The sequence below is a fragment of the Apis florea genome, unplaced genomic scaffold, assembly GCF_048593485.1.
Source record: "Apis florea isolate Af1SG1 unplaced genomic scaffold, ASM4859348v1 contig_3081_pilon, whole genome shotgun sequence".
NCBI lineage: Eukaryota > Metazoa > Arthropoda > Insecta > Hymenoptera > Apidae > Apis > Apis florea.
The window spans coordinates 215,599-241,214 of NW_028256703.1; the positions used below are offsets into that span (position 1 = coordinate 215,599).

General features: G+C 23.3%; 6 protein-coding genes across 11 annotated transcripts; 2 read left to right on the forward strand and 4 right to left on the reverse strand.

Annotated features, from left to right (window-relative positions):
• Nucleotides 1-295: 295 nt before the first annotated feature.
• AMPKalpha (AMP-activated protein kinase alpha subunit) lies at nucleotides 296-4,110 on the reverse strand. 2 transcript variants are annotated; one of them, XM_031917135.2, is made up of 10 exons: nucleotides 3,594-4,110; nucleotides 3,126-3,239; nucleotides 2,832-2,973; nucleotides 2,525-2,763; nucleotides 2,047-2,253; nucleotides 1,859-1,964; nucleotides 1,397-1,731; nucleotides 1,121-1,284; nucleotides 903-1,062; nucleotides 296-809 (listed from the first exon to the last, which is right to left on the reverse strand). In XM_031917135.2, exons 2-10 carry the CDS (start codon nucleotides 3,226-3,228, stop codon nucleotides 718-720), a joined length of 1,548 nt encoding a protein of 515 aa, XP_031772995.2. In that variant the 5' UTR covers nucleotides 3,229-3,239; nucleotides 3,594-4,110; the 3' UTR covers nucleotides 296-717. The 2 variants fall into 2 exon arrangements, with proteins under 2 accessions (XP_031772995.2, XP_086764793.1); XM_086908667.1 differs by having other exon boundaries at nucleotides 3,335-3,598.
• Nucleotides 3,777-9,686, forward strand: colt (carnitine/acylcarnitine carrier protein colt, mitochondrial). Of its 2 annotated transcripts, XM_012487683.3 has the most exons (6): nucleotides 3,777-4,315; nucleotides 4,777-4,869; nucleotides 5,308-5,422; nucleotides 5,560-5,871; nucleotides 8,868-9,041; nucleotides 9,161-9,686. In XM_012487683.3, the coding sequence occupies exons 3-6, from the start codon at nucleotides 5,323-5,325 to the stop codon at nucleotides 9,337-9,339; spliced, it is 765 nt and encodes a 254-aa protein (XP_012343137.1). In that variant the 5' UTR covers nucleotides 3,777-4,315; nucleotides 4,777-4,869; nucleotides 5,308-5,322; the 3' UTR covers nucleotides 9,340-9,686. The 2 variants fall into 2 exon arrangements, with proteins under 2 accessions (XP_012343137.1, XP_003690097.1); XM_003690049.4 differs by lacking the exon at nucleotides 4,777-4,869 and having other exon boundaries at nucleotides 3,970-4,315.
• On the reverse strand, nucleotides 5,947-10,478 carry LOC116414537 (uncharacterized). Of its 3 annotated transcripts, none has more exons than XM_086908666.1 (6): nucleotides 10,349-10,478; nucleotides 8,147-8,278; nucleotides 7,928-8,065; nucleotides 7,035-7,855; nucleotides 6,393-6,945; nucleotides 5,947-6,304 (listed from the first exon to the last, which is right to left on the reverse strand). In XM_086908666.1, the coding sequence occupies exons 3-6, from the start codon at nucleotides 8,012-8,014 to the stop codon at nucleotides 6,131-6,133; spliced, it is 1,635 nt and encodes a 544-aa protein (XP_086764792.1). In that variant the 5' UTR covers nucleotides 8,015-8,065; nucleotides 8,147-8,278; nucleotides 10,349-10,478; the 3' UTR covers nucleotides 5,947-6,130. The 3 variants fall into 3 exon arrangements, with proteins under 3 accessions (XP_086764792.1, XP_031772999.2, XP_031773000.2); XM_031917139.2 differs by lacking the exon at nucleotides 10,349-10,478 and adding an exon at nucleotides 8,439-8,620; XM_031917140.2 differs by lacking the exon at nucleotides 10,349-10,478 and adding an exon at nucleotides 8,403-8,560.
• Nucleotides 10,004-12,097, forward strand: Gmppa (GDP-mannose pyrophosphorylase A). Its single transcript, XM_003690047.4, has 5 exons — nucleotides 10,004-10,191; nucleotides 10,358-10,934; nucleotides 11,006-11,282; nucleotides 11,363-11,627; nucleotides 11,735-12,097. Exons 1-5 carry the CDS (start codon nucleotides 10,149-10,151, stop codon nucleotides 11,833-11,835), a joined length of 1,263 nt encoding a protein of 420 aa, XP_003690095.1. The 5' UTR covers nucleotides 10,004-10,148; the 3' UTR covers nucleotides 11,836-12,097.
• Nucleotides 12,082-17,004, reverse strand: LOC100863362 (uncharacterized). Its single transcript, XM_003690039.4, has 10 exons — nucleotides 16,654-17,004; nucleotides 16,069-16,393; nucleotides 15,814-16,011; nucleotides 15,199-15,756; nucleotides 14,944-15,119; nucleotides 14,666-14,744; nucleotides 14,275-14,595; nucleotides 13,632-14,134; nucleotides 13,213-13,433; nucleotides 12,082-13,084 (listed from the first exon to the last, which is right to left on the reverse strand). Exons 2-10 carry the CDS (start codon nucleotides 16,273-16,275, stop codon nucleotides 12,822-12,824), a joined length of 2,526 nt encoding a protein of 841 aa, XP_003690087.1. The 5' UTR covers nucleotides 16,276-16,393; nucleotides 16,654-17,004; the 3' UTR covers nucleotides 12,082-12,821.
• A 579-nt stretch (nucleotides 17,005-17,583) lies between these two features.
• Nucleotides 17,584-25,074, reverse strand: Nrt (Neurotactin). 2 transcript variants are annotated; one of them, XM_086908665.1, is made up of 8 exons: nucleotides 24,850-25,070; nucleotides 23,538-23,642; nucleotides 22,936-23,161; nucleotides 22,049-22,243; nucleotides 21,413-21,626; nucleotides 20,647-21,142; nucleotides 19,824-20,492; nucleotides 17,584-19,675 (listed from the first exon to the last, which is right to left on the reverse strand). In XM_086908665.1, the coding sequence occupies exons 3-8, from the start codon at nucleotides 23,146-23,148 to the stop codon at nucleotides 19,288-19,290; spliced, it is 2,175 nt and encodes a 724-aa protein (XP_086764791.1). In that variant the 5' UTR covers nucleotides 23,149-23,161; nucleotides 23,538-23,642; nucleotides 24,850-25,070; the 3' UTR covers nucleotides 17,584-19,287. The 2 variants fall into 2 exon arrangements, with proteins under 2 accessions (XP_086764791.1, XP_003690090.3); XM_003690042.4 differs by lacking the exon at nucleotides 23,538-23,642 and having other exon boundaries at nucleotides 24,850-25,074.
• Between the last annotated feature and the right edge of the window lie 542 nt (nucleotides 25,075-25,616).

Below are 25,616 nucleotides of genomic sequence, written 5' to 3' on the forward strand. Positions count from 1 at the left end.
AATAACAATATTGACAAATCCTATTAATCCGTTATCTCCTAGGGATTGTGCATAATCAATAGTCAAAACAATTTATTTATATGTACTCAATAGTAGTTCAATTCTTAGAATATACTTTTTTTAAAATGAAAGTTAATACATTCCACTTAAATTTATGATATATTTATTCTTTTTTAAGAAAGTATCATCACTTTTCCCGCGTAATAATTACTAATTATTTCATTTCCTGTTATATTTTCTTAACGGAAATATCTTTTGGTGAAATAATTGAAAGGAAATAGATGTCGCAACAAACTCTGTTTTCAATGTTTTATTCTTTTCTTTATAACAGAGAAACTAAAATTTTCTATTTAAATTATATATTCTCTTCAATATTTATCAGTATAAATACAGAAACATTAACATATTTTTTAATAATTTTTAATAAAATAAATTTTAATTTTATTTATATTTTTTTTATTATTAATAAAAGTATTGTTTTTATTTTTTTGTAAAATACTAAAATGATCAGGTTTAAAAAAATATAACTTGATCTTCTATAGATTTATTACATTCTTCTCTTCTTTTACTCATTTTTTTTATGAAATTGATATCATTTTCGTTCTAAATGTTCCCTTTATCCTAAACTGCATTGATACGCGTTATAATATACAATGAAAAATAAAATATGATAATAATATAATTCTGTAAAATGATAACTCATGTTATGCAGCAAAGTTATCGAGCTAATTGCGTGATTAATGCTGCACACATTTCAAAGAATTCCATTGTATGATGACCTGTTGTTTGAGGTGGTGGAATTGTAGGATCTAAAGAATAATTATATTATATTTATGTTGAAATAAAATTATATTAATAAATTACTTAATAAATAAATAGCAATATCAACTTTAATTCTTTACCTCGTCCAATATCTTCTTCTTCATTTGACAAGGATTTAAAATCTAATAAGTAACTTTTATAATCAACTTGATAAAGTTGTAATGACATCTTACTATATCTATCTGTTAATTTATTTTTTTGACGAACTCTAACACTGTAAGCATTTATAATTTTCCATTCCTATAAAGATAAACAATTAATTTTTTATTCCAAAAATTAATTAAAAACAAAATCTTACAAAATTAAGAGCTTTCATTGCCCGATAAACTTCATTCATGATATCATTTGGTTTAGATTGCGAACGAATTCCTAAATGCCATTTAGCCCGTTTTATTGGTGTACCACGAGCACCTTGTGTTGAGGATGATGTGCTTCCTTGAGAACTTTGTCTTTCTCGTAATGCTAAGATACAATATAAATTCATTAAATGTTATAAAGTAAAACAAAAAAGTAAATAAATTTTCAAATTATATATTTATAAATTTTTTATAAATTTTTAAGTTTATCTTCTTACGCGCTATTCTTTCTGGATGTGGTCTCAGAGGACTACTATTGGTATCATTGGGACTGAAAGCAACAGGAGGTGGACTAGAAGCTACATAGAAATCTTTTAATTCTGCTTTAGCAGCTTCATCTGCAATTCTTTTATTGTCTATTATCAAGTGATAAGCAATTGCCAGTTGATCATGAGGATCTCCACCTAATAATGCAGAATGAACTTCAGCTTCTTTTACATTAAATTTTTCGCAAACTTCATTTACTGCGTCTATATCGATTACAGAAGAATCTTGTTCAACAGGCGACGGAAATAAATATGAAGGTAAATCCTTTTGAAACCATTCATGTTTCCTAATTTAAAAATATTTATAGCTATTTTTAATTCTATTGTAAAAGATTTAAAAAAAAATTTTAAAGAAACTCTCAAAGAAAATATATAATACATAAAATAAAATATATAAATAAAAATTTAATATACTTGATATCTTCAATAGTTGCTCTTTTCATAGGATCCACTTGCAACATATGACATAAAAGACTTACAACACTTTTATTCAGGTACTCTGGAATAGGGAAAACTCCAGCTAAAATAAATATAAAATATTTTTATATGAATTATTAAAATTAAAGATTGTAATTAAAGGTATGTATATTGTTCTTACTTACATTTAATTTTACGGAAAAGCGTTGGTACATGTTCATCATCAAATGGTAAAGTACCACAAAGTAAAGCATAAAGTATTATTCCACAAGACCAAATATCAACTTCAGGGCCAGCATATAATTTACCCGAAATTACTTCTGGTGCTGCATAGTTAGGAGAACCACAAGAAGTACGTAAGAATTCTCCATCCATCATCATATTTGATAAACCTTTAATGAAATCATTATAATTAAATTATAATATATAAAAATAAAAATAAAAATAATCATAAGTCTTATTTGAAATATTGTATAATATTAATATATAAATATTTATAAAAGTTTAGTTTTTATAATTTTTTTAAAAATTATTTTAAAAATATTTTATTAAAAATAAAATATTAAAAAGTATTCATTTTTTGAATTATAGATATCTTGCATTTAATAAATTAAATAAAAGTTTTATTTAAAGCATAATAAAATATTAACTATATTCAAGTACCAAAATCTGCTATTTTTACATGTAGATTGTGATCTAACAAAAGATTTTCTGGTTTTAAATCACGATGAACTATCATATGTCTGTGACAATAATCAACACCAGAAATAATCTGTTGAAAAAATCTTCGTGCCTCATATTCCTTTAATTTGCCATGTTTCACAATATAGTCAAATAATTCTCCACCTGATACATATTCCATTATCATAAATATATCTGTGGGTGTACTTATAACTTGATATCTAAATCACAAAAAATATTTATATCCTTTGGTATTTAATATCTCACAGTGTATATTATTATTACGTACAATTTAATAATATGAGGATGTCTGAAAAGTTTAAGATTTTGTATTTCTCTTCTAATCTTTCCAACCACATCTAAACTTTTGATTTTCTGACGATTCAAAATTTTCACAGCAACTTTATGTTTTGTTAATACATGTTCTCCAACTATGAAAAAAATAAGTTAATAATCTTTCATAAATTACATAATAATTTATATTTTTTAATATTATATACATAATTATAAAATATATAAATATTTTCATATTATCAAATTAATATAATAAAAGTTTATTTAAAAAATAATAATTTATACATACTTTTTACTTTACCAAATGTTCCAACACCTAGAGTTTGTCCAAGAGTATAATGGCCTATCTTAACAATTGGTTGTGGTTGATTAGATGGAATTTTTTCAGACATTATTACAAATTCTACAATATGTAATAAATATTATTGATTAAAACAAAAATAAAATAATTATTAAACAAATTTAAATATCAGTTTTAAAAACTTTAAAATAACATACGAAAAGTTATAACTACAAAGTATCTAATTCATGTAGAAAAATGTCAATAATTGATCATTTTTGACACTTTACTACAATTACTTATTTATATTCCACAAATATAATAAATTTTTTAAAACTCAAAACAAGGTCAAATAGAATGTAAACGGAATTATTAAAGTTATAATTATATCATCATAGAAAGCAATTATATTGAAAAATGTCAAAATAAAATTATTCATTAAATAAACGAGAAACAAATAATTAACAATTCGATCACCTGATATTATTTACATATTCTGATACTTATTATTTTGAAGATACCACTACATAGACGTATAACATAATATGTTAAATCATTTATCACAAAATTCAAAGATTAGAAAACTACTGATAAATTTCATGTTAATATTTTTGATTCATAGAGAAATCAAAACCTTAGATCGTTAAAATATTTTATATTAGTACATATATATATATATAGCGCTATCATGAATTGAACTGGCGGCTTATATAAAATTTGTTTTTGAATTGTATTATATGAAATTTGTAAAGAGAAATTATATTATAAAATTTTTTATTTTACTTTTAAATTTTTTAATTATATCAAAAAGTTGTTTTGATTTAATTTGTTTTTAAATTCTAATTTTTTTTTCATTCATTAACAATTTTTCGAAAATAAAAGTTTATTTAAAATAAAATTAAATATATAAAAAGTATATAATCATCAAATGATTATTATTTTTATAATACTATTTCTTAATCTTAGTAGCCAATCTATTAAAATAATGGAAATTATATTCTTCTTTTAGGAAGATTGAAGATCGAAGTGTATTCGCGTTACAATTAAAATTGATTTTTTTGTTTTATCTTCAAGTAAAATTTGTTAATTATACTATTATTCAAATGTCAGAAAAAGAAAGTCTTATCAAATATTTTCTCAGTGGAGGTTTTGGTGGAATATGTACTGTTATAGTGGGTCATCCTTTAGACACGATAAAAGTAAGGTTATATTAATTGTAAAAATTAAAAACATAAAAAATATAAAATTAACAAGAATTAACTTTTTATAAATATATAATTAATATATACAATTCATAATATATTTTTATTTATATAAATTCTGTTATAAATTAATTAAGTAATTATATATATAATAAGTAATTATATATTAATAATTATAAAATAAAAAAATATTTCTAAATAAAGCAATACAAATTTTATGATTTATAAAAAAATTTATCTTCATTATTGAAGTGCAGCAAAATTTATTAAATAAAATTTTTAACTAAAATATAAAATTTTTCAAATATTTTTATTATTTATTAATATTTTTTATTATGCTTAAAAATTGGAACAAAATATATCTTTGCAGCTTTTCTAAATTATAAAAAATAAATAGAAATTTGGGGTAGAATAGATATTTTAAAGTAAAATATAAAAGATAATCCCCCATTTTTCAGCTGCACCTAATCTAATTGTAGGATTATTAAGTCCTACTTAGGATTGAACTGTCTTTTTCTGAAGAGGAGTGGCCCTAATAATGGATATGTTAGGTAAAAGAAAGATTGTGTGTGCTGATAATATTAAAGATATTATATAGAATTTTTTATTTAAATAGTTTATTTTCCATTATAGGGTTTCCATCATTTTTGTATTTTTTAAAATCTTTATATTAATGGATTAGTTATATATAAATATTATGATCTATTATTAAAATTGTTTTTTATTTTTATATATCATAAATTAAAATCTGTAATAAATATTATATTATAATAATGAAAAATTAAAATAAGAAAATAATTTATATATTTATAATAAGAATACTTAATAAGAATTAATACTTTTTATATTTCTTGTTCATTTTACTATAAATTTTTTATTTCTTCAATTTATTGTTATTATAATAAATTATTGCAATAATAAATTTTTGTTAATAATAGTTAATAATAATTTATATTAAAATAAATGCTTTAAAAAAGATATTTTAACAGGTTCGTCTTCAAACTATGCCTATACCAGGCCCAAATGGAGTGCTATTATATAATGGAACTATAGATTGTGCTAGAAAAACAATTGCAAAAGAAGGAATACGTGGATTATATAAGGGTTGGTACATAATATATTATTATACATATTATACATAATATACTTATTACACAATATGTATTATTTATACATATTTTTTATTGATTCTTATTTTTTATTAAAAAATATAAGATTATCTTGAATATTTTTTTTTTTAGGTATGGGTGCACCTTTATGTGGTGTAGCTCCAATATTTGCTATAAGTTTTTATGGATTTGGATTGGGCAAACAATTAGTACAAAGATCTAATAATGAGGAATTAACTCCTTTGCAACTCTTTTATGCTGGTGCATTTAGTGGTATCTTTACAACTATTATAATGGCTCCTGGTGAAAGAATAAAATGTCTCTTACAAACACAACAAGGTATAAAATCTAAATATAGTGGTCCTATTGATTGTATGAAGCAACTTTATAAGGAAGGAGGGATTAAAAGTATTTATAAAGGTACCTGTGCTACTCTTTTAAGAGGTAGGTAATATTACTTATTTTTTTCTATTTTATTTTTAAATGATTTAAATATAAAGATTACGAAAATAGAAACTGTTAATTGCAATTCTTTTTTATTCTGAATTTCTATTATTATATCTAGCTATACATATATTATATATAGAACTAAAAATGATATATTAAAAAGCAATCTTATAAAAATTGTTTAAAAACAAATTAAACTTCTAATTTTGTTTTTTTTATACACATATATTCATTGTAAATTAAAAAAATATATTAGCTAACTAATAATATTATCTTCATAATTATATTTTCCAATTGAAGATTTTTTTAAATGTTTTTTTTTGAAGGTTCTACATTGCAAACCACCTTTACGTAATGCATGAAAAACTCCCCAATTTTTCAACTTCTTAGGAGTTGAACATCTTGGTGCTGTTTCTCTTAATCTATTTACCTATTTTAAAATAAATTATAATGATATTTCTTTTTTATATCTAATTTTCATTTAAGAATGAAACAAAAAGTAGTTTTTTTGTACTCACCAAATGAGGATTCCATGTAAACATTAGACAATTGCAATCCCATGGATTGCTATCTAATCTTACAATTGCAAAATCTAATTGCTGTTTGCTTGGAATCCGAAGCATTTTAAAAAAATCTATAGGTAGTGAAGTTAGTTTGTTTTGTGAAAGAATAATTTCCCTAAGTTGTTTCTGTTGTTCTACTCCAAATAAACCAGGTGGAATAAATTCTAATTCATTATTTGATAGATCTATGCGTTTAACATTTTGTAAACCATAAAATGCATCCATAGATATTTTACGAATATGACAATTACTTAAATTAAGATCTTTTAACTTGATTAAATCTATAAATGCGTCAAATTCGATACTTGAAATATTTCCTTGTATTTTTAATTGTAACAGCTCGGGCATTCCTTGAAATATAAAACGTTCCAAAACTAGTATTTTTAAATTATACAAGTATAATGTTTGAAGATGACATAATCCCAAAAATGAGTTTTTTTGTAGATATAATTTCGAATCTTCTCCTCCCAGATAGAGATTTAATGTTGTATTCATGATTTCAAAAGTACTGAAATCAGAAGATATTTGTATTAATTTTACACCTTATTATTAACTATTATTTTATTTTAAGAAAAGAAAAAAAATATATTAAAATACCTTGGAAATATAGAATCCAAAGGATTTTCTCGAAAGTCTGCAATTTTCAACATTGGAAAAGGAGGAAAAGATAACTCTGACAAAAAAGTTAGATTATTTCTTCTTAAATCAAGATTTTCAAGCATTAATAAACCAGCTAAGTCTACACTTTTAAGGGTTAACAATTGATTGTTTGCAAGTGATAATACTTTTAAATTTGGAGTACCATAAAAACAAAATTCTGGAATGAATTTTAAACTATTTTTCTCTAATGAAAGATGAATAAGACTATTTAAACCATCAAACATATGCCATGATATGTCTTTTAAATCACAATCATAAATTCTTAAATGTGTTAAAGCTCCTAAACCAGTAAAAAGCCCAACAGTTTCTTTATAACCTTCCATTTCTTGTTTGTATACATCATATGGAAGTATTTCCTTGTCATCACTTTCTCCATTGTTTTGTTGACTTAAAAATATCAATCTATGTCCTATACTTTGACTGATATTATTTAATAATTGTTTATTTTCATTCTTGTTATTAGTATTCATTGGTTTAATTACAAGATTAGCTTTGTTTCTTTTTGTTGCACTCAAACTTGTCAATTTTACTCGTTCTAAATTTAAGTAAAGAAGATTTAATCCTAATGGATATAATGAATCAAGAGACAAAATAATTCCTCCCTGTTTTTCTTGTTCCACAGTCAAATTCTTTTTTAGAGATTCATTATAATCTATGCCTTGAATATCTAAAGATATTAAATCTGTAAAACGTTGAAATGTTGTAGATTGTAAACGAATCTCAAAGTTACCCATGCCAGATTGAAGAATTGTAAACACCTAGAACAAAAATTTCAATTATATATATATATCATTTTCGAATAAAATTATATTCAAATTCATAATACCAACCTGAATATCTGATGGAAGCTTATCCAAAAGTTCTTCATATTCTTCGGCAATAACGCAAATTGCTACTTTTAAAAATTCGGGAATCATAGAATGATCAATATTTAATCCAAGTTCAAACTTAGCATCGTTACTTAAGTTCTATTAAGAATAAAATAATATTACATTTCAAAAAGAAAAATATAAGTATATTTTACTATAAATATAACTATATAATTATACCTGATCTTGATTTGTTTTTATCCATCGATGTAAAGGTAAATCAACAAATTTTTGTACTTCACATGAACAACCTGGTGGACATTTTGCTTCCCAAATATCGCCAATATCGATTATTTGTCCAAAGCACTCATTCTAAACATATATTTTTTTATTAGTTTATTATTGAATTAAATTTGTATATAAAGTTACTTTTAAAAATCTCTATTATAAAGAATATATAATATGAGATATGAGAAAAATAATCTTTTTATCTTACACTTCTTCAGTTCAAATAAAGAAAAAAATTATGTACCAGCAAAGTGAAGACAAGTATTAGAATAACCATCATAATCAATTAATTAAAATTTGAGAATTGAAGAAAAGCAGATTAAAACCAATAATGGTATGATGGTTTGAAGGAAACTGAATTTTGTTAATTGTTATCTGTCTGCCTTGATGTGCCATATCAAACAGGATGTCTCCTATCTAGCAACCTACACATACTATTTTTGCTTTATAATTATAAATAATGTTCCCACATGATGCTTTAATTATATATATATTCAGGTGGAATTTGATTTTCCTATTAATTTCATAAATATTTTTTATGATACATTATTTTTATGAAATATTATATGTAAATTTTATTTGTATTTTTAAGTTCTTATTCTTATCCTTATAAAACATTCAATACAGATAATATTTATATTTAGCTAACAATTTTTTTAAATCTAATTATCAGATGTTCCTGCCAGTGGAATGTATTTTATGACATATGAATGTTTGAAAAAGTGGATGTCTTCTGAAGAAGGTAAATTAGGAATATTTCAAACAATCATGGCTGGTGGTTTTGCTGGTATTACAAATTGGATTGTTGGAATGCCACCTGATGTATTAAAAAGTCGTTTACAAAGTGGTATATATTGTATTTTTTTCTTTCTATTCTAATTTACTATTAATTTTTAAATTTTCAAATAATACAAACTAGTTAAAAGAAATTATTGAAAAAATTAATTAAAATTTTATATTATTTAGCTCCAGATAATACTTTTAAAAACGGAATTCGAGATGTTTTTATAATTTTAATGAAAGAAGAAGGACCAAAGGCATTATACAAAGGATGTGTGCCTGTGATGCTTCGTGCATTTCCAGCAAATGCAGCATGTTTTCTTGGATTTGAAATTGCTATGAATTTCTTGAATTGGGTACTGTGATATGTATAACTTTGTATATAATGAGTTTTTAAGGAAGACAGGTAGTGATTCTATTGTCAATTAAATATTAAATTAGTATATTTGTAAAATATTTTATATTTCTAAATCAAAGATAATAATACATTTTTATATATTATTCATGTATCATAGAATGTATAATGAATTTGCAATGATGTTATCTATTTTTTCATAATTATTTTGCTATTATATAAATTATTTTTTAGATATGGTTCATACTTTATATAATATGTAATAATCTTTATATCATCTTTTTATATTGTTGAATTTCTATTTTATAATTTATAATATATTTTTTATAAAAATAAATAAATAATTGATTTAAAGTATTACTATTAATTGTAAAACTTTTTTCGATTTATTTTTTTAAAAAACTTTAAAGAAAAATTAAAAAAAAAATTAAAATGAATATTTATTTTATAATAATTTTCAATGAACATAATAATCATTACATGTAAAGATATACAATATAATATTTAAAAATCTGTAAAAATTATTTTAATTTTTAAATATATATTTTAATTATTTCTTATTTTTTTAAAGTAAAATTATTAATAATAATAAAATAATTATTAATATTATTTGATGATCATAAAAATTTTAACTTATTTAAAACTTAAGTTTATAAATATATTATCAGAAAGTTATAACGCTTATCTTATTCTATTTATTGAACTGAAATTTGCAAATTGAAAATTTTGAAGTGTTCCTAAATCTATCAATACAAGTTTTTATCATTATAGTAAAAGAATTATCTTAAGTTATTGTAAAAGTTTATATAATTTATAAAAATGATATTGAAATCAGTTATATTAATTGGTGGTCCATCAAAAGGTTTGTATTTTATGTAATATAAATATTGCGATATAATTATTATTGTCTATATAAAAATATAACCTCAAATATAATTTTATAAATTCTTAATAATATTAAAAGTTAATTTATAATAAGTAGAAATAATTCACTAATAATATCTCAAAATCAAAAATACCTTTTGCAGGTACTAGATTTAGGCCTCTTTCGTTAGATATACCAAAACCATTATTTCCAGTTGCTGGATTACCAGTAATACAGCATCATATAGAAGCATGTTCTAAAGTGGACAATCTTAGTGAAATATTGATAATTGGATCATATCTTGCAAGTGATTTATCTCAATTTATTGAGGAAATGATAAGTACCTACAAAATAACTATTAGATATCTTCAAGAATTTACACCATTGGGAACAGCTGGAGGTTTATATCATTTTCGTGATCAAATACGTTCTGGTGGGCCAACATATTTTTTTGTAATGAATGGTGATGTATGTGCTGATTTTTCTTTGCAAGAAATAGTAGAATATCATAAAGAAAAACAAGCATTATTCACTATCATGGCTACTGAAGCAACAAGACAACAATCTTTGAATTATGGTTGCATGGTTCTTGATAAGGAAGGAAAAGTTGCTCATTATGTAGAAAAACCATCAACATTTGTTTCAACTTTAATTAATTGTGGAATCTATCTTGCTTCATTAGATATCTTTCAAACTATGGCTGATGCCTTTTATGCAGGACAAAATCAAGAGAATTTTATGTAAGATATTTTAGAAATATTATTAAAAAATTATATAACATAAAAAATTTTGATTGTACATTATTTAATAGCCAATTCAATGGTAATGGTAAAGATCCAGCCCATATATCTCTTGAACAAGACATATTAATGCGCTTAGCTGGAACTGGTCGTTTATTTGCTTTACCTGTTTTAAAATGGTGGTCACAAGTTAAAACTGCAGGTTCTGCTATATATGCCAATCGTCATTATTTAGCTTTATATAAAGCAAAACATCCAAATCGTCTTGCTTCTGCAGTTAATGGACCTTGTCAGATTATTGGTGATATTTATATTCATCCTTCTGCTTCTGTTCATCCAACTGCAGTGGTAAAAAAGTTTTATTATATATTTTTTGTTCTTATAAAAATAATTAAATATAATTTTGTAAGACAATAATTGATTTATAGTTAGGCCCAAATGTAAGCATAGGTCCAAATGCTATCATTGCTCGAGGTGTTAGGATAAGGGAATCAATTATATTAGCTAATGCACATATTCAACCACATTCCATTGTTTTACACAGTATAGTAGGAAAGAGCAGTTATATAGGAGAATGGGCAAGAATAGAAGGAACGCCTTGTGATCCTAATCCTGATAAACCATTTGCAAAAATGGAAAATTTACCTCTCTTTAATACTAATGGAAAACTGAATCCTTCTATAACAATACTTGGTAAATAATTTATTAATTGATAATTCATTAAACAATTATTTAAACAAAGGAAAAAATATCATGTATATATATATTTCTACTATATATTTTATATATTTATATTTCAGGCACTAGTGTACGTTTGGCAGCAGAGAAAATTGTATTAAATTCTATTGTCTTACCACACAAAGAACTAACTAGAAATTTTAAAAATGAAATTATTCTTTAAGATATATTTTAAATTATACAATATAATCAAAAGTAATATATTTCTATTAACTAATTTATATATACAATTCTTTTATCATATAGTTTTTATAAATTTGTCAATTTAAAATAGTAACTTAAGCACAAAAGTTATTTAAGAAACTGGTATTGATATAAATATTTTTTTAATAATTTTACTATTTTTAATTATTGGTTTATATATTAATATATATATGTGAATATTATGTGTAAAAAGAAAAAAAATATATGTGTTTTCTTACTTATATATTTATTTCTCTGTTTGCGTTTTTATAACTTACATTTGTAAATTTAACTATTAATATATTAATAATTAATGATAAATATTTTTTACTTGGAAATATATTTATCAAAATATTAAGTATTAAAATAATTTAAAAAATATTTTGTAATATTATATATATTATATAATTTAAGTATAGTAATTCTTTCTTAAATAATATATCATATAATTTTTTATAATTTTATAATTGGCAGTTTTATTCCCATTTAATAGGAAGGCCTCAAAATCAAAGGAATGCACAATTCAATATGTATGCTTCTGAAATTTATTGGCATTTAAATGTAATTTAAAGAAAAATTTAATTTTTATAATTTTGATTTTTTTCTTATAAAAATTATTATCATTTTATCATTTGTATGATTTTATTGATAAAAATAAGATCAAATATATATAATATACACATATGATTATTTGATACGTTTTGAATTTGTACATAATATCATCATCATTTACAAGAAACAAATATAATTAAGTAAGATTTATGTTTAACTCTATTATATATACAAATATTATCATTTAGTTAACATTTAAACTCAGAAGTATTGACATAAGAAAATTAAAAAATACGCACGTATATAACAAATGATTTTATAAAAATAGATCATATACACAGTCTTTTCTTGCTTTAAACTTTTGATTGGCTATTATACAATTCTTAAAGTATTATATCAATAAAAACATAAGCTTCAAAGCTTTGTTTCATGTTTAACCCTGTTTCTGAATAATTGACTTGGTCGAAGTAAACCTTGAGAATTATTTAAATAAGAATTTCCAGACATGATAACGGCTGCTGTAGAATCTGAATTTAAAAATTCATTTTTATTATCTTCAAAAGTAAATCGTTGCTGTTGTTGTGTTTCACTATGATTATTAGATCCATGATTGTTTTTCATACGATAATGTACTTCAGAATCTGTCTCTTCTTCATTATCTGCACTATCTACATCTCCTAAAAAAATATTAAACACATTTTTTTATAAAATTTAAAGTAAAATTAATTTAAAGTAATAAATTATTTTTATATAATATTTAAAACAATAATTTATCCAAATTATAATAAATTTAAATAAAACTCACCATCTGAACTATTAGTAGAAGGTAAGTAAAAACGCGAAGCTGAAATTTTATTATTTCCTATTCGTCGTTCACGTTCTCTGGCAGTGTTATTTGGATGATGATATTTAAATTCACGAGGTAGAGTATAGCTCCGAGGCAATGATATTTGACTACCTTCCATGTCACTAAGTTCTCCTTCTACTTCCCCTTCACCTTTAGAACTTTCTTCTCCGCCATTTTGACTTAAACAATGATGATAATAATAATAATAATAATATAATAATAAAATTATTATTATAATACAATAATGTACAATAACATATAAATAGATATAGATAAATATATATTTATGTATATATTTTTTAAGTTTATCTATTGATTTTTTAATAATTTTTTTAATTTCAAAAAATGAAGTTCATTAAATTTTAAATCTTAAATACCGAGGATTAATATGAGAAGAAGGTGTCCAATGTGAATAGTGATGAGGAAGACATCTGGGTGCAAGTAAAATTTCTGGAGTATCCGCTCTTTCTCTTTGTGTCGTTCTCCAGGAATTTGAAGGATGAATATTTGGATAATAAGAAGAAGATGGTGGCGGAGGTAAAAGACAATGCATTTTCACAGGTGGCCATGAAGATAAGGTTACTCCTCCATTTTGATCACCTACTGATGGTTCAGATGTAAATAAAGGAGAGCTAGGAGAAGTATGTAACTTTGTATTAGGAGGTGGTTGCTGAGTTGATGCAGGTGATGATGAGAATGACGATGCCGAAGCCGAAGGTGGAGGAAATAATTTTCCTTCTTTTATTTCTTCTTGTATAGCTCTTAATTCGCGTAATTGCTGTTGTTTTTTCTCTTGAAGTTTTTCTCTTATTAAATTTACATTTAAAGAACCAGCAGTTCCAGCATCTGTTCCAATTTTTTGTTCATTCATATGACCATTCTATCTCAAAATAATGAATATTAATGTAAAGGAAGAAAATACAAATATATAAAATTAAAATGAAAATTGATTTTATGTTTTATTAATTTATTAATTTTTTGTTTCTTTTTTTCTTTTATAATAAAATAATTCAATATTACCTGCATTACATTAGAATTCACGGATTTTTTCCAAAATGGTATTAATTGACGTGAATTGCTATTTATACCATGCCATTGTTTTGACTCATCCAGTGTATTTATAGGAGCTGTAACAGTTCCAGATTGAGATTGCGGTGGTGGAGGTACGAATGTTGTTGGTTTTTTCTTTTTACGATTTGGATTTACTACAGTTGGATTAGCAAAACGACAATTGAATACTCCTGGTATCCCACCATTACTCAATTTAACTCTTCTCACTCCAACATTCATACTTAATTTTTTATTCTCTGTATATTCAATTTGTTTTTCTTCTAAATTATCCTATAGATATGATTTTAATAAAAATATTTGTTATATATTTTTTAAAATTTCATTTTAATTTTTACCATACTTGGTTTGATAAAGCTGTGAGATTTGATGCCGTCATTCTACCGCCAGCTTCGTACCTTAATCTTCGTACATGAAAAAATCTAAAATATCATTTTAAATTACTATTAATATTTAAATATATTAATATTAAATATTAATATTTATTATTATTATTAACAATTGCAATTAAATTATTGCCATAATATTGATTTATATATATTATATATGTATTATATATTATATACATATATATATATATATATTTATTAAATCAATTAAAAAAATAGAATTTGCAATTACCTATAATAAAGACCCATGAAAAACATACCACCAAAAAATAAAGCTAATAATGTAAGTACTAAAGTTACAGAATTTGGATGATGTTGATGTGGAAGAAAATCAGTTCTATTGATACCAACTATCCATACACCAATGAGTAAACTGTTCTCCAAAAACATTACTGTGTAAAATATTATCTATATAAATACATAAAATATATTAAATTGAATTCATTTTAAAAATAATAGTACTAAAAAAAGAATATCAATAACTCACCATTTTTTGACGATGATTTGTTTCATGCAAATTTACATATGCAAATATATAAACAAATGCAAGAAGTGAAGCTAAAGATGTTTTTCTTAAAATAGGTAAATGTTCACCACCATGAAAAAGACCATCTGGAGTAAGTAACAACCACATTAACATTGACAACCAATGGAGAGCCATGACAATTAATAACCATTGTCCACCATACAATGAGGCATAAGCTACTAATACTCCTACTCTAGCGCTTACAGTTCCTAGACGCCATGCTAGTTGTGCCAGCACACCTAGCCATGTCAATACCAAACGTTCTAAATTACGAAGACGTGCTGCACCTTTGCTAAAACTAGCCACTGCCCAACATACACTCCACAAAGATAGACCAGCAGATACTGCAGTCAACTTTGCTAACTTATCATTGTCTCTGCTTTCATTTTCTTTTGTTTTTTCAACTTCATTATTTGAATCATTATTAACTCCAATTGATAGCAGATATAATTGCAGAAGTAACATTGGTGCAGCTTCACAAAATGCATGAATAAGACGTAATACACAAAGTTCTCTTACCTAATAAAATAAAAAGTTATATTTGATAGATATATAAGTTATTTTCTTATTTCTCACCTCATGTTTAACATAAGTAAGATTAACTGGAATAAATAATTTGAAGTATCTCCATAATACTCCAACTTGAGTTGAATGAAGTAATAAAACACACCATATTGTCCAATTTCCATTTTCTTTTTTTCCATTACAATCTGTTATAGTATTACCAGTTAATTTACCTCTGGCACCCCATAAATACCATCGTACACTAATAATCTAAAATTAAATTATTATTGTATTAAATTGAAATTTTTTATTATTTAATTTACTTACCTGAGAAATAATTAATGAAGTTGCTATAAGCATAACACTTAAAGGAAAAAGAATTGGAGGAGCTATAGAATGTTGAGCAAGAGCATATACCATTGCAAAATCAAAAACAACGTCACAAAAATATGATGCAAGAGAGATTATATTGAATAATACATCACACAATGGTAGAAATTCGTGTTGATGTTGTGTCTGTAGATGCTGGGCCATAATGGGCTTTTGTTATCCATTTGGATTATCCAGCACCTTTTCTTTTCATCAACCTATGCCACACATTCCACAATATAGCAATTGCCTCATATAATGGAGAAAAAAAATTATATTCTAGCTGAAATATAAATTATAATTTAGTATAATAAATTATAATCATATTATTAAAGAATAAAGATAATTTTTTTAATTTAAAAAAAAATAGTTCTAAAATATATAAAAATTATAAAAAAATGTTATTTTAAATATTTATTAATAAAATGTATCAATTACTTAATAATAAGTAAAAATAAAAATTTTGATTTAAAAAAATTGTTATTCTAAAAATATAAAAAGAAAAAAAAATTATGAAGCGTAGGAGGAAGCGAATTTGCTTACCACATTCCTCAGATGTCACCGAATGAGTAATCACAAAAGTAACATTCTCATCTAGATGCTGGCTTTGCAAGAGCTTGGACCAATGTTATATGTGTGTGTTATATGTGTGGAATGTAAAGAATTTATCTATATACTTTGCGGACGCTTTCAAAAATAAAATCTTTCTTCATTAGTTATTTATAATTTGAATTACTTTTGGATTATATTGATATATTTTTCATCAATTCATGTTTATAAAGAGCAGTTTATTCAATATTAAATAAATTTAATTCGATTTATCAATTGGTTCAAAAGATAGCTTTGAAATACTATAATGTAATACTTATCGTTGCTCCACTGACTTTAAAACGCAAGATTGTCGACCAAGTAGTCAGGAATTCCAAACAGTGGTTCTCTTTCTAGAATTCTGCATAAAAACTTTCCACAATTAATCAATCTTTCGCATTCTTTGTTAGTGGTTCTCATAATTTTATATATGATTTGATATATTTTATAATTTTATATTTGATTTGAATTTTGCACATACATGTAAAATATAACAAAAATTATTAAGAAAAAGTTATGTGCTTAAAATTTTATTAATTAAGGTTTAATAATTTAAAATTCACAATACTTTTAAATGGAATATTATGCGAATATTCAGAAATATAGATTAATATTAATATATTTATTTTCATTTTTTTATTTTCCGAGAAATATAACAATTTCTCTTTTTTATGTGATGAAGAATGCATATATGTAACTTTAAAAATTGATAATTTATTCATATATTTATTATTTATTTTTATATTGTTTACTGTAAATATGTATTTATATATGTATTCTTTTTTAATATATTATATATTAAAATTTATAATAAGATAAAGTATATCTTTCTTATAAATTAAATCTTCTGCTAATCTAAAGATTAATTAAAATTATATGCATAAAAAATGTTTTGAAATTGTATTTTTTCTCAATTGCATACATACTTTTTATACTTTTTTTATGTATATATTAGCAAATTTTATAAAATTGTCCTAAGGCCACTTTTCCTAAGGTCATTAAAGTTTTAGTTTGGTCAAAGATTCTATTTTTTCTTCAATAAAACTATCAAATAAATGAAAATAATGAAGTTATTTGTTTTTAAATATATCAATAAATAATGCTCATGTATTTTATAATTCTTTTAATTACGAAGATTAAAAAACAAATGATACTTTATTTTGTTTCAAATATATCACACAAACATTTGGACGCACAGCAAACCAAAAATCATGTTAAACATAATAAATTTAAGAATATTAAAAAATTTGTAAGATGAATTTTTATAATCGATGTTATTTAAATCAATAAAGAAATATTCGAATTATTTTTATTAAAAAATATTTTCATTAAGGTAAACATAATAAATTCCTATTAAAATATTGAGACTAAAGGAATATATATTATGTGCCTTAGTGCAATTTGATATTATGAAAATGTGAATTCTATAAGTACATATCAATACCGACATATTTTAAAAAAACTTCTTGTACATCTCATTCAATTACAATATGTTAAAAATTTTGTATACAAAACTGTTACGCTATAATTATTTTCAATTAAAACTAACATAAAAAGACATTCATATAGAAATGATATGCCGATTTGTAAAATCAGTCTTACAGAGTTTAAAAATCAGATATATATATATATATATATATACACACACACACATATATATATATATCTTTTAATATTTATTACGCAGAGGTAGGAATATTTTGAATATATTAAAATAAAAAAGAAAACAGCAACAGTAATATATATACAAAGAAGAAAGTGCCGAATACTATCAACGATATATGAATTTTTATACGTATAAATATTTGGCAGCTTGTTAAAAAATAATAATACATTAAGAAATATATCAAAGCAAAATAATAGAAAGTGTTTTATAATATCTAAAAATTTGAATAATTTATGATTAAGTTTGTATTTAAAAAATATTATCAAAGAATATTTCTTGTATGGTTGTTTAATTAATAATTATAAAAATATTATTAATAAATAATTATCGCTATCATATTTCTCATTTAAAATTAAATTCAAATTCATAATTTTTAAGTCAAAAAATCATTTCATATTTATCTAATTTATACAATAAGTAATACTAATTTTTTTAAAGATAATACGATTTATGTAACTAAGAAATAAAATATATTATAAACTTAGCTATTCTCTAAAAAAAGAAAAAAAAATTAAAAAAAAAATCTATTTTTAATAGTTTCTGTTTTTAAAAACAGCCTTTTGAATAATTATCATTTATTTTGTTTCTAAATGAGAAAAATAAGTAACGTGCACTTTTCTATGATTTATCTTAATTAAAATTATTATGATATGGCTGAATATTTTAAATATTATTAATAAATTGTGAATTGAATATCCTAATGGTTTTTTTTTGTTTTTTATAAAATATTATTACATGAAAATTATGATAGGAAAATTAATAAAAGATAACAATTTAAAATTCAATTATTTTTGCTTTTAAAATTGATAAGAATAATGTAGATTGTAAAAGCTAATAAAACAAGATTGTCTTCATAAAAGTTATTTAAATATGCTAAAAATCTTGGAATGTCCATCAAATATAATTCAAAAAAAAAAAAAAATTCAATCGACTCGACCATAAGATGGAACTATATTTTTTTCTATCCAAAAATCGCAATTAGGATAGTCACGCTCAGGAAGCGTATCTTGACCAACAATCAAAACTCGTTTTACACCATTAGAATTTGTCTGAGCTACTTCGCCGTGCCAAACATAATGATTAAAAAGTTGTTGCATAGCAGATACATGTCTTTTTTCAGCAGGAGTACGAGCAGCATACGATCCAAGTATTGCTGCAGCATCACTATCAGGATCTGCAAACTGACCTCGCGGTTGCGTTGCCACATAGAATGGAATATTGGTTTTCATTCTGGCGACTGTTAACAATGGACATACAACACGAATGTCCGAAATCATGCTTAATAAACCTTTTAATGTTGCATTATAACGTCTGAAAAAAATTAAATTTTTTATTATTTTTAATCTCTGTAATTTTAATTTTAATTAATAATGAAATTTTTAACAGAAATATAAATGGAAATCGAAATAAAAATTTTTTTTACAAATATATAATAATGAATTTAATAAAAGAATCTAACCTGAGAGCTTCATCTGCTAAACCAGTTGTGCCCAGTAAAGATTCCTTTACAATTTTCTCTACTTGCGTGGAATTGAGAGTAATATTAGAAATAAGATATTTAAGAGGAGCTCCAGCATGGGCAGTGGTGCCCATTACTATTTTCACTGAAAATTCATCTCTTGCCCAAATTTGACCTACAGGTTCTTGAAGAATAGCACGATCAAGTACAAGCCATTCGTGTCTTCTATCTCTAATTGTTGCTTCTCTTGCTTCAGGTAAGCCAATGTTTCCTAAATGCCAAGTCTCAGGAACTGAATCCATAATCTCTTCGGCACTTTTGCTTCGTAAACAGGCGGCATCATTACATCTTGTAGAATTTAAAAATAACTCATTAAGTGTTTCTGAAAATTCCAATTCTCTTCCAGGAAATATTGCACTACCGCTAGAGATCCATACTCTCTGAAAAAGATCTCTTGTTCGTCGAATACCAACTAAAGTTGTTACAAGAGTTGCTCCAGCTCGATGACCCCATAAAGTTACAGATGATTTATTTCCGCCAAAATTTTCGATATTAAGATGAACCCATTGAAGAGCTGCTATAATATCAGATAAACCATAATTTCCGGATGTGAGAGGATGCGATGTCCTTGAAAGTGGTTCTGTCGCTAAAAACCCGAAAATGCCCAATCTGAAATATGAAAAAAAAAATCATTATAAATTATAATATATATATATTCTATAATATAATTACTATACATACTATACATACTATATATACATATAAATTATAATTTATATAGCAATATGAATAAGAAAAATTAAAATAAAGAATGAAAACTAACCGGAAGTTAGGTCTAACAAACACCATATCACGAACACGAGCAAGTTTTGCAGAAGGTTGCATTACACCTGGAGAACCACCGCTAAGAGTTTCAGCACCAATCATAACGACTACCGGTAATGGTAAATCGTATCTAATTTCAGGTGTAAAGACATCCAAATACAAACAATTCTCAGTTCCGATAATACGTCCTGAAATTTCTCGTTGCAAACAAACTTTTGAAGAATTATGTGCTTGATATGTATTTTTCCAACAATATTCTATTTTTCTTAGAGATTCTGCGGGTTGCCAACGACGATTTTCTAATGGTGGAACTGCATACGGAATTCCACGAAATGCGAATGCTCCGTCTTCCGATATACCTTGTACAAATCCACAAGAAGTTATTGCTTCAACGAAGCTCCCATCTTTTACTAATTGTGAAGCACTTTTTCTTGGTCCAATGCAAGCGATACAGATGATAATCACGACTGATACCAGGATGCATAATGTGGCCACTATTGTTATACATATATTGAATGAATTAAATTATTTATATTATTAAAATTTTAAGATTTATATTGTTTTACATTTTAAAAAAATTTTACATATTTAAAAATTTAATAAGCATTGTTATTATACATTATTACAATTTATAACTGATAATATAACATTTCTTTTTATTGATTTATTCGAAAATTTAAATGATAATAAGATAATATTAATAAGATTTTAGAATTTTAAATTGAAATTATTATTGACTGTATTATTATGAAAAAATTATATACCTAACACAAATAAATTTCGCCTTGCAGCGGATATACAAGCAACAAGAAAATGTTGTTTAGGAGATTCAATTCCGTCTGGAGCATCTCCATCGAGTCGAACGGTTTCCATACCGTCTTCATTTCCAATAGGATTCTTTTCTGTTACAGTATCATCAAGTGTTTCAATACTCGCTAATCCAGCAGTTCCAGTAGTTCCTAATTCCACTTCACTTTCCTAAAATAATATTATTTTTTATAATTTTCAAGTATAAAAGAAAATAATTCAAAGTAAAATGAAATAAAAAAATTTATGTTTAAATTTATATTTAAAAAGTATAATGTAAAGATAATTCTTTATATTAATTTTTCATACCTTTCATACCTAATATTAATGATTTATAAAAAAATTTCTTATAGAATATAAGTTATGAAAAAAAATGTTTATATTCTATTATATTAAATTATTTATATTTCTAATTAATAATTAAATTGTAAAAAAAATAAAACGATTTTAAAATATAAAAATGATGAAAAGATTTACTCTTAATACAAAAACGACAAAATTCTACTTCATAAAGAGAATATGTGCTTGATTTAATATATTTTTAGATTATATTTTAATTTTAAAGTTTAAAATTAACCATTATTAATAATTACTTTATTTTTTTTTCTAGGAAAAACGGAAACCAAAGGTAACTTTATCGCGTCAAGAATTCCTCTTCGTCCTTCTTTTTCTTTGACATCTTTATTTGGCATATTTGTTTTTTCCAATGATACATTTTGATCACTTTCTTTTACAGTTTTATCAGTTGCATCGCCTTCGCCAGTTTCAACTGAATTACTATCATCCTCCTAATAATATAAATCAAATTTATTAATTTAGAATATCTTTATTTATTTATTATAAAAATATTTTTCAAAAAGTAGACATAAAAAAATAAATATATTTTCTGTAACATTAATATTTAATTCAATAATAAATATCACTTCTAATTATCGTAACGATATTTATTATTTAAAAGGCATATGATCAATAATGCCAGGTGTGCTGTTTATCTGACGTCATTCATTGGTTTAATGTTAGAAAAAAATCATTACGGGGCTATGAGCACCCTTCATAAACACACGCATATTACTTTAAGAACTTTGTACTTATTGTAAACAAATGTTAATCAAAAAAAAATTATATTACTATTCATTATTTATATGTTTAAATTAATATCTTAATATAATAAGAAATAATTTTAATTATTAAATAATGCAAGCGTTCTATTATTTAAATTTCTGTTTATGTGATTAAATTAAAAAAAAACATTCGTTTTACTTTTTTATATCTTCTATAAGATTACAAAATGAATATTATTCAATCAATATTATTCAGCAACACAGTTTAAGGAAATAAGATGCAAGTATTAGTAATTTATAAATGTACATTAGATATTTTATATTAAAAAGATAAAATCAATTAAGAAAATAATTATTTTTGATATTATACTATATACTATTAAAAAACAAAAAAAAGTTTTTAAAGTAATTTCAATTACTTTACAAAGTTCCTTGCTCTTTGTACGATAGAAGCCAGGCATTTTAATACCACCAATTGGAATTTTCTTTTTAGGTTTCTGATCTTCGGATTCCATTTCTGGAACGGTCGATGCCACAGTATGTTTCGTGTTTTCAGCATTCAACATTTTCTCTCTTTCTTCTTCTGCAATTTCTTTTTTATCCATGCTCTTTTCCTGATCTTCTTGATTCATCCTTTATCTTATTCTAAAAAATGAATTAAATCCAATATCAATAAAATTTGGTACTTAAAAAATATTTGTATATAAAAATGTTATCAATATCGAGAAAGATAATTTTTTTTTGTAATATATTCTTTTAAATGAATTATGTTAATATTATTTATTAATTATTCATTTATTTTTTTAATACTATTAATATTATTTTCTATTCATAATTTATTTTTATTTTTTTAAAAATTGAATCAATATAAATTCTATTAATAACATACATTTTAAACAAGAAAAAGAAAAAAAAATTTAATTTCAATTAAAATTAAAATAATTTTAAAAAATGTAATTTCCGATGATTAATTGTATATAATATTTAGAAAGAATATATATGAGGAAACCATAATGCATACCACCCTGTATATATACGTATAAGAGTTGCAGCTGGCGTCGGGACGCCCAGACATAAACCGATCGATTGGATGGCATTGCTCTCTGAACCTATTGCTTCAAGAAGTCTAGCAATACATAGTTTTGCTTTTATTTTTTTGATAACAGAAATTTTTAATTTTTTAATTAAATTGTATGATTTTTATATTATTAAAATTATTATTATATTATTAAATTATTAATGAATTATATATTCTTTAATTATTATATATTATCAATATAGAAATTCCATTAAACAAGTAAATATATTTTATTATATATATAAGATAATATAGATAAATATAGATAAGATTTAAATTTATAAATAAAATATTTAATTTTTGAAAGAATAGAATTAAATATATTTTATAATACCTATATTAGTAAATATTAATAATATTAATACAATTTTAATAATTTAATAATAAAATTTTAATAATTTGTATTATCATTTATTTTTACAAAATTATAAATATATTTGGCATCAAAAAATAATAAATATATTTATTATAATTATTTCAGTTATCAGTTAAATAAAAGTAAAGCAAGATTAAAAAAGAAAGTATTAATTTTAAAAATTAAAAAAAGAACAATACTTATTTAATTCTTTGAATACGAATTTTGCAATAAGAATAATTTATTTTTTCTTTAAATTATTATACATCTATCATTGATTTTAATAATAAACATATAAATTCATAAGAAAATATAATGTAGAGATTAATGTACTAGATAATAATATTAAAACTGTAGATTCACAGAAAAATTCAATTGAATTTTACTGGTCAAAATGTAAAACGATTTTTTTTTGTTCGCATTTATTCTCCCCTATGTTGCAGCCCCTTTATATTGTGTTCCACTGTCGCGCAGTTCCAAAAGAAATAGGTTGAACTTTCTCTTCCGTGGATACAAAAAATTCATATACAGTTACCTTAGAATATTTATTTCTTTTTATTTTAATATGTAAATATATTTCTAGAATATATCTTCTATAAGATTATTTTTAATAAAAATTAAATTTTTATTCAATTATTTCTTTATTTATAATATGTATAATATATATAAAAAATATTAAAAAATATTTTATATTTTACAAATATTTTTAACATTTCAATATTTTTGTTACAGATATATTTCATTTATATAATATAAGTAGAAAAACTATTTGTAGAGACTTTTTTTCTTTCTTTACACCGTTTTCATGAACTCTTATTATATTCACGATTCAGTTCAATGTATCTTTCACTGTACGAATCGTGCAAATGGCAAATAAGAAAAAAAGTTGTAAATACTTACGCTTTTCGAAAGATTGAGAAAGGACGCTACTTAATTTTGTAGAAATATTTCTTCTTTCCTATGTTGAAAAGTTATTGGATGATGAGCCACTGTGAAAATTAATTACGTTAATCTCGCGAATAGTAATCACTTCATTGATTGAAAAAATTTATCAATAAATTATTTTAAATAGCATAAATATCACCACAAACGGAGCTCAAGGCATGCTTACTTCGACTGTCGTCCAACGAGTCGTCTATGATGCTTCTCCCACCATAGTTTGAACATAATACAGTGATTCTATTGGTCAATTCCAACTATGCGCGGTCGCTTTGTTTTAAATGTTTAAATGATATATTTTTTGCACTTCTATTTATTGCAATATTATTATTGTATAATTTAAACTGAACTATTGTCAAAAAATAAAAAATTGAAATAAAGATAATTATTTCATTCTATTCTATATAAAATACAATAAAATAAAATATATAAATTAATATTCGAAATTTCGGTTTAAATTTAATAGCGTATAAATTATAAAATAAAATTTTTATATTTTCATAATATTACAATATATTTGTAACAAAGTCACAAGAATATAAATATAAATGCGATATATGATATACAAATTAATTTATCTTTATGAATAGATTATGAAATTATAAAAAATTGTTTTTTTAAAGAAATTTCATTTTAAATTTTTACACAATAAATATTTAAAAAATGGCGTTTATATTTTATCACTAACCAATGATAGAGCAGTGTAACATAAACAGAAATCTATAGAT

Excerpts from the sequence above, each read along its gene's own strand:
- AMPKalpha (XM_031917135.2), bottom strand. The coding sequence starts at position 3,228 with ATGTCTGAAAAAATTCCATCTAATCAACCACAACCAATTGTTAAGATA. Across the intron at positions 1,732-1,858 it reads GCAACTATTGAAGATATCAA|GAAACATGAATGGTTTCAAA; the intron begins GTATATTAAATT and ends TTTTTAAATTAG. Across the intron at positions 1,285-1,396 it reads ACATCCAGAAAGAATAGCGC|CATTACGAGAAAGACAAAGT; the intron begins GTAAGAAGATAA and ends ATTGTATCTTAG.
- colt (XM_003690049.4), top strand. The coding sequence starts at position 4,220 with ATGTCAGAAAAAGAAAGTCTTATCAAATATTTTCTCAGTGGAGGTTTT. Across the intron at positions 4,316-5,307 it reads ATCCTTTAGACACGATAAAA|GTTCGTCTTCAAACTATGCC; the intron begins GTAAGGTTATAT and ends ATATTTTAACAG. Across the intron at positions 5,423-5,559 it reads AATACGTGGATTATATAAGG|GTATGGGTGCACCTTTATGT; the intron begins GTTGGTACATAA and ends TTTTTTTTTTAG.
- LOC116414537 (XM_031917139.2), bottom strand. The coding sequence starts at position 8,474 with ATGATGGTTATTCTAATACTTGTCTTCACTTTGCTG. Across the intron at positions 8,279-8,438 it reads TACTTGTCTTCACTTTGCTG|AATGAGTGCTTTGGACAAAT; the intron begins GTACATAATTTT and ends ATATATGTTTAG. Across the intron at positions 8,066-8,146 it reads TAAAAACAAATCAAGATCAG|AACTTAAGTAACGATGCTAA; the intron begins GTATAATTATAT and ends TATTCTTAATAG.
- Gmppa (XM_003690047.4), top strand. The coding sequence starts at position 10,149 with ATGATATTGAAATCAGTTATATTAATTGGTGGTCCATCAAAAG. Across the intron at positions 10,935-11,005 it reads CAAAATCAAGAGAATTTTAT|CCAATTCAATGGTAATGGTA; the intron begins GTAAGATATTTT and ends ATTATTTAATAG. Across the intron at positions 11,283-11,362 it reads CTGTTCATCCAACTGCAGTG|TTAGGCCCAAATGTAAGCAT; the intron begins GTAAAAAAGTTT and ends ATTGATTTATAG.
- LOC100863362 (XM_003690039.4), bottom strand. The coding sequence starts at position 16,275 with ATGGCCCAGCATCTACAGACACAACATCAACACGAATTTCTACCATTG. Across the intron at positions 16,012-16,068 it reads CTTCATTAATTATTTCTCAG|ATTATTAGTGTACGATGGTA; the intron begins GTAAGTAAATTA and ends ATTTAATTTTAG. Across the intron at positions 14,745-14,943 it reads TTCATGGGTCTTTATTATAG|ATTTTTTCATGTACGAAGAT; the intron begins GTAATTGCAAAT and ends ATGATATTTTAG.
- Nrt (XM_003690042.4), bottom strand. The coding sequence starts at position 23,148 with ATGAATCAAGAAGATCAGGAAAAGAGCATGGATAAAAAAGAAATTGCA. Across the intron at positions 21,627-22,048 it reads TTCCTAGAAAAAAAAATAAA|GAAAGTGAAGTGGAATTAGG; the intron begins GTAATTATTAAT and ends ATATTATTTTAG. Across the intron at positions 20,493-20,646 it reads TTTGTTAGACCTAACTTCCG|ATTGGGCATTTTCGGGTTTT; the intron begins GTTAGTTTTCAT and ends TTCATATTTCAG.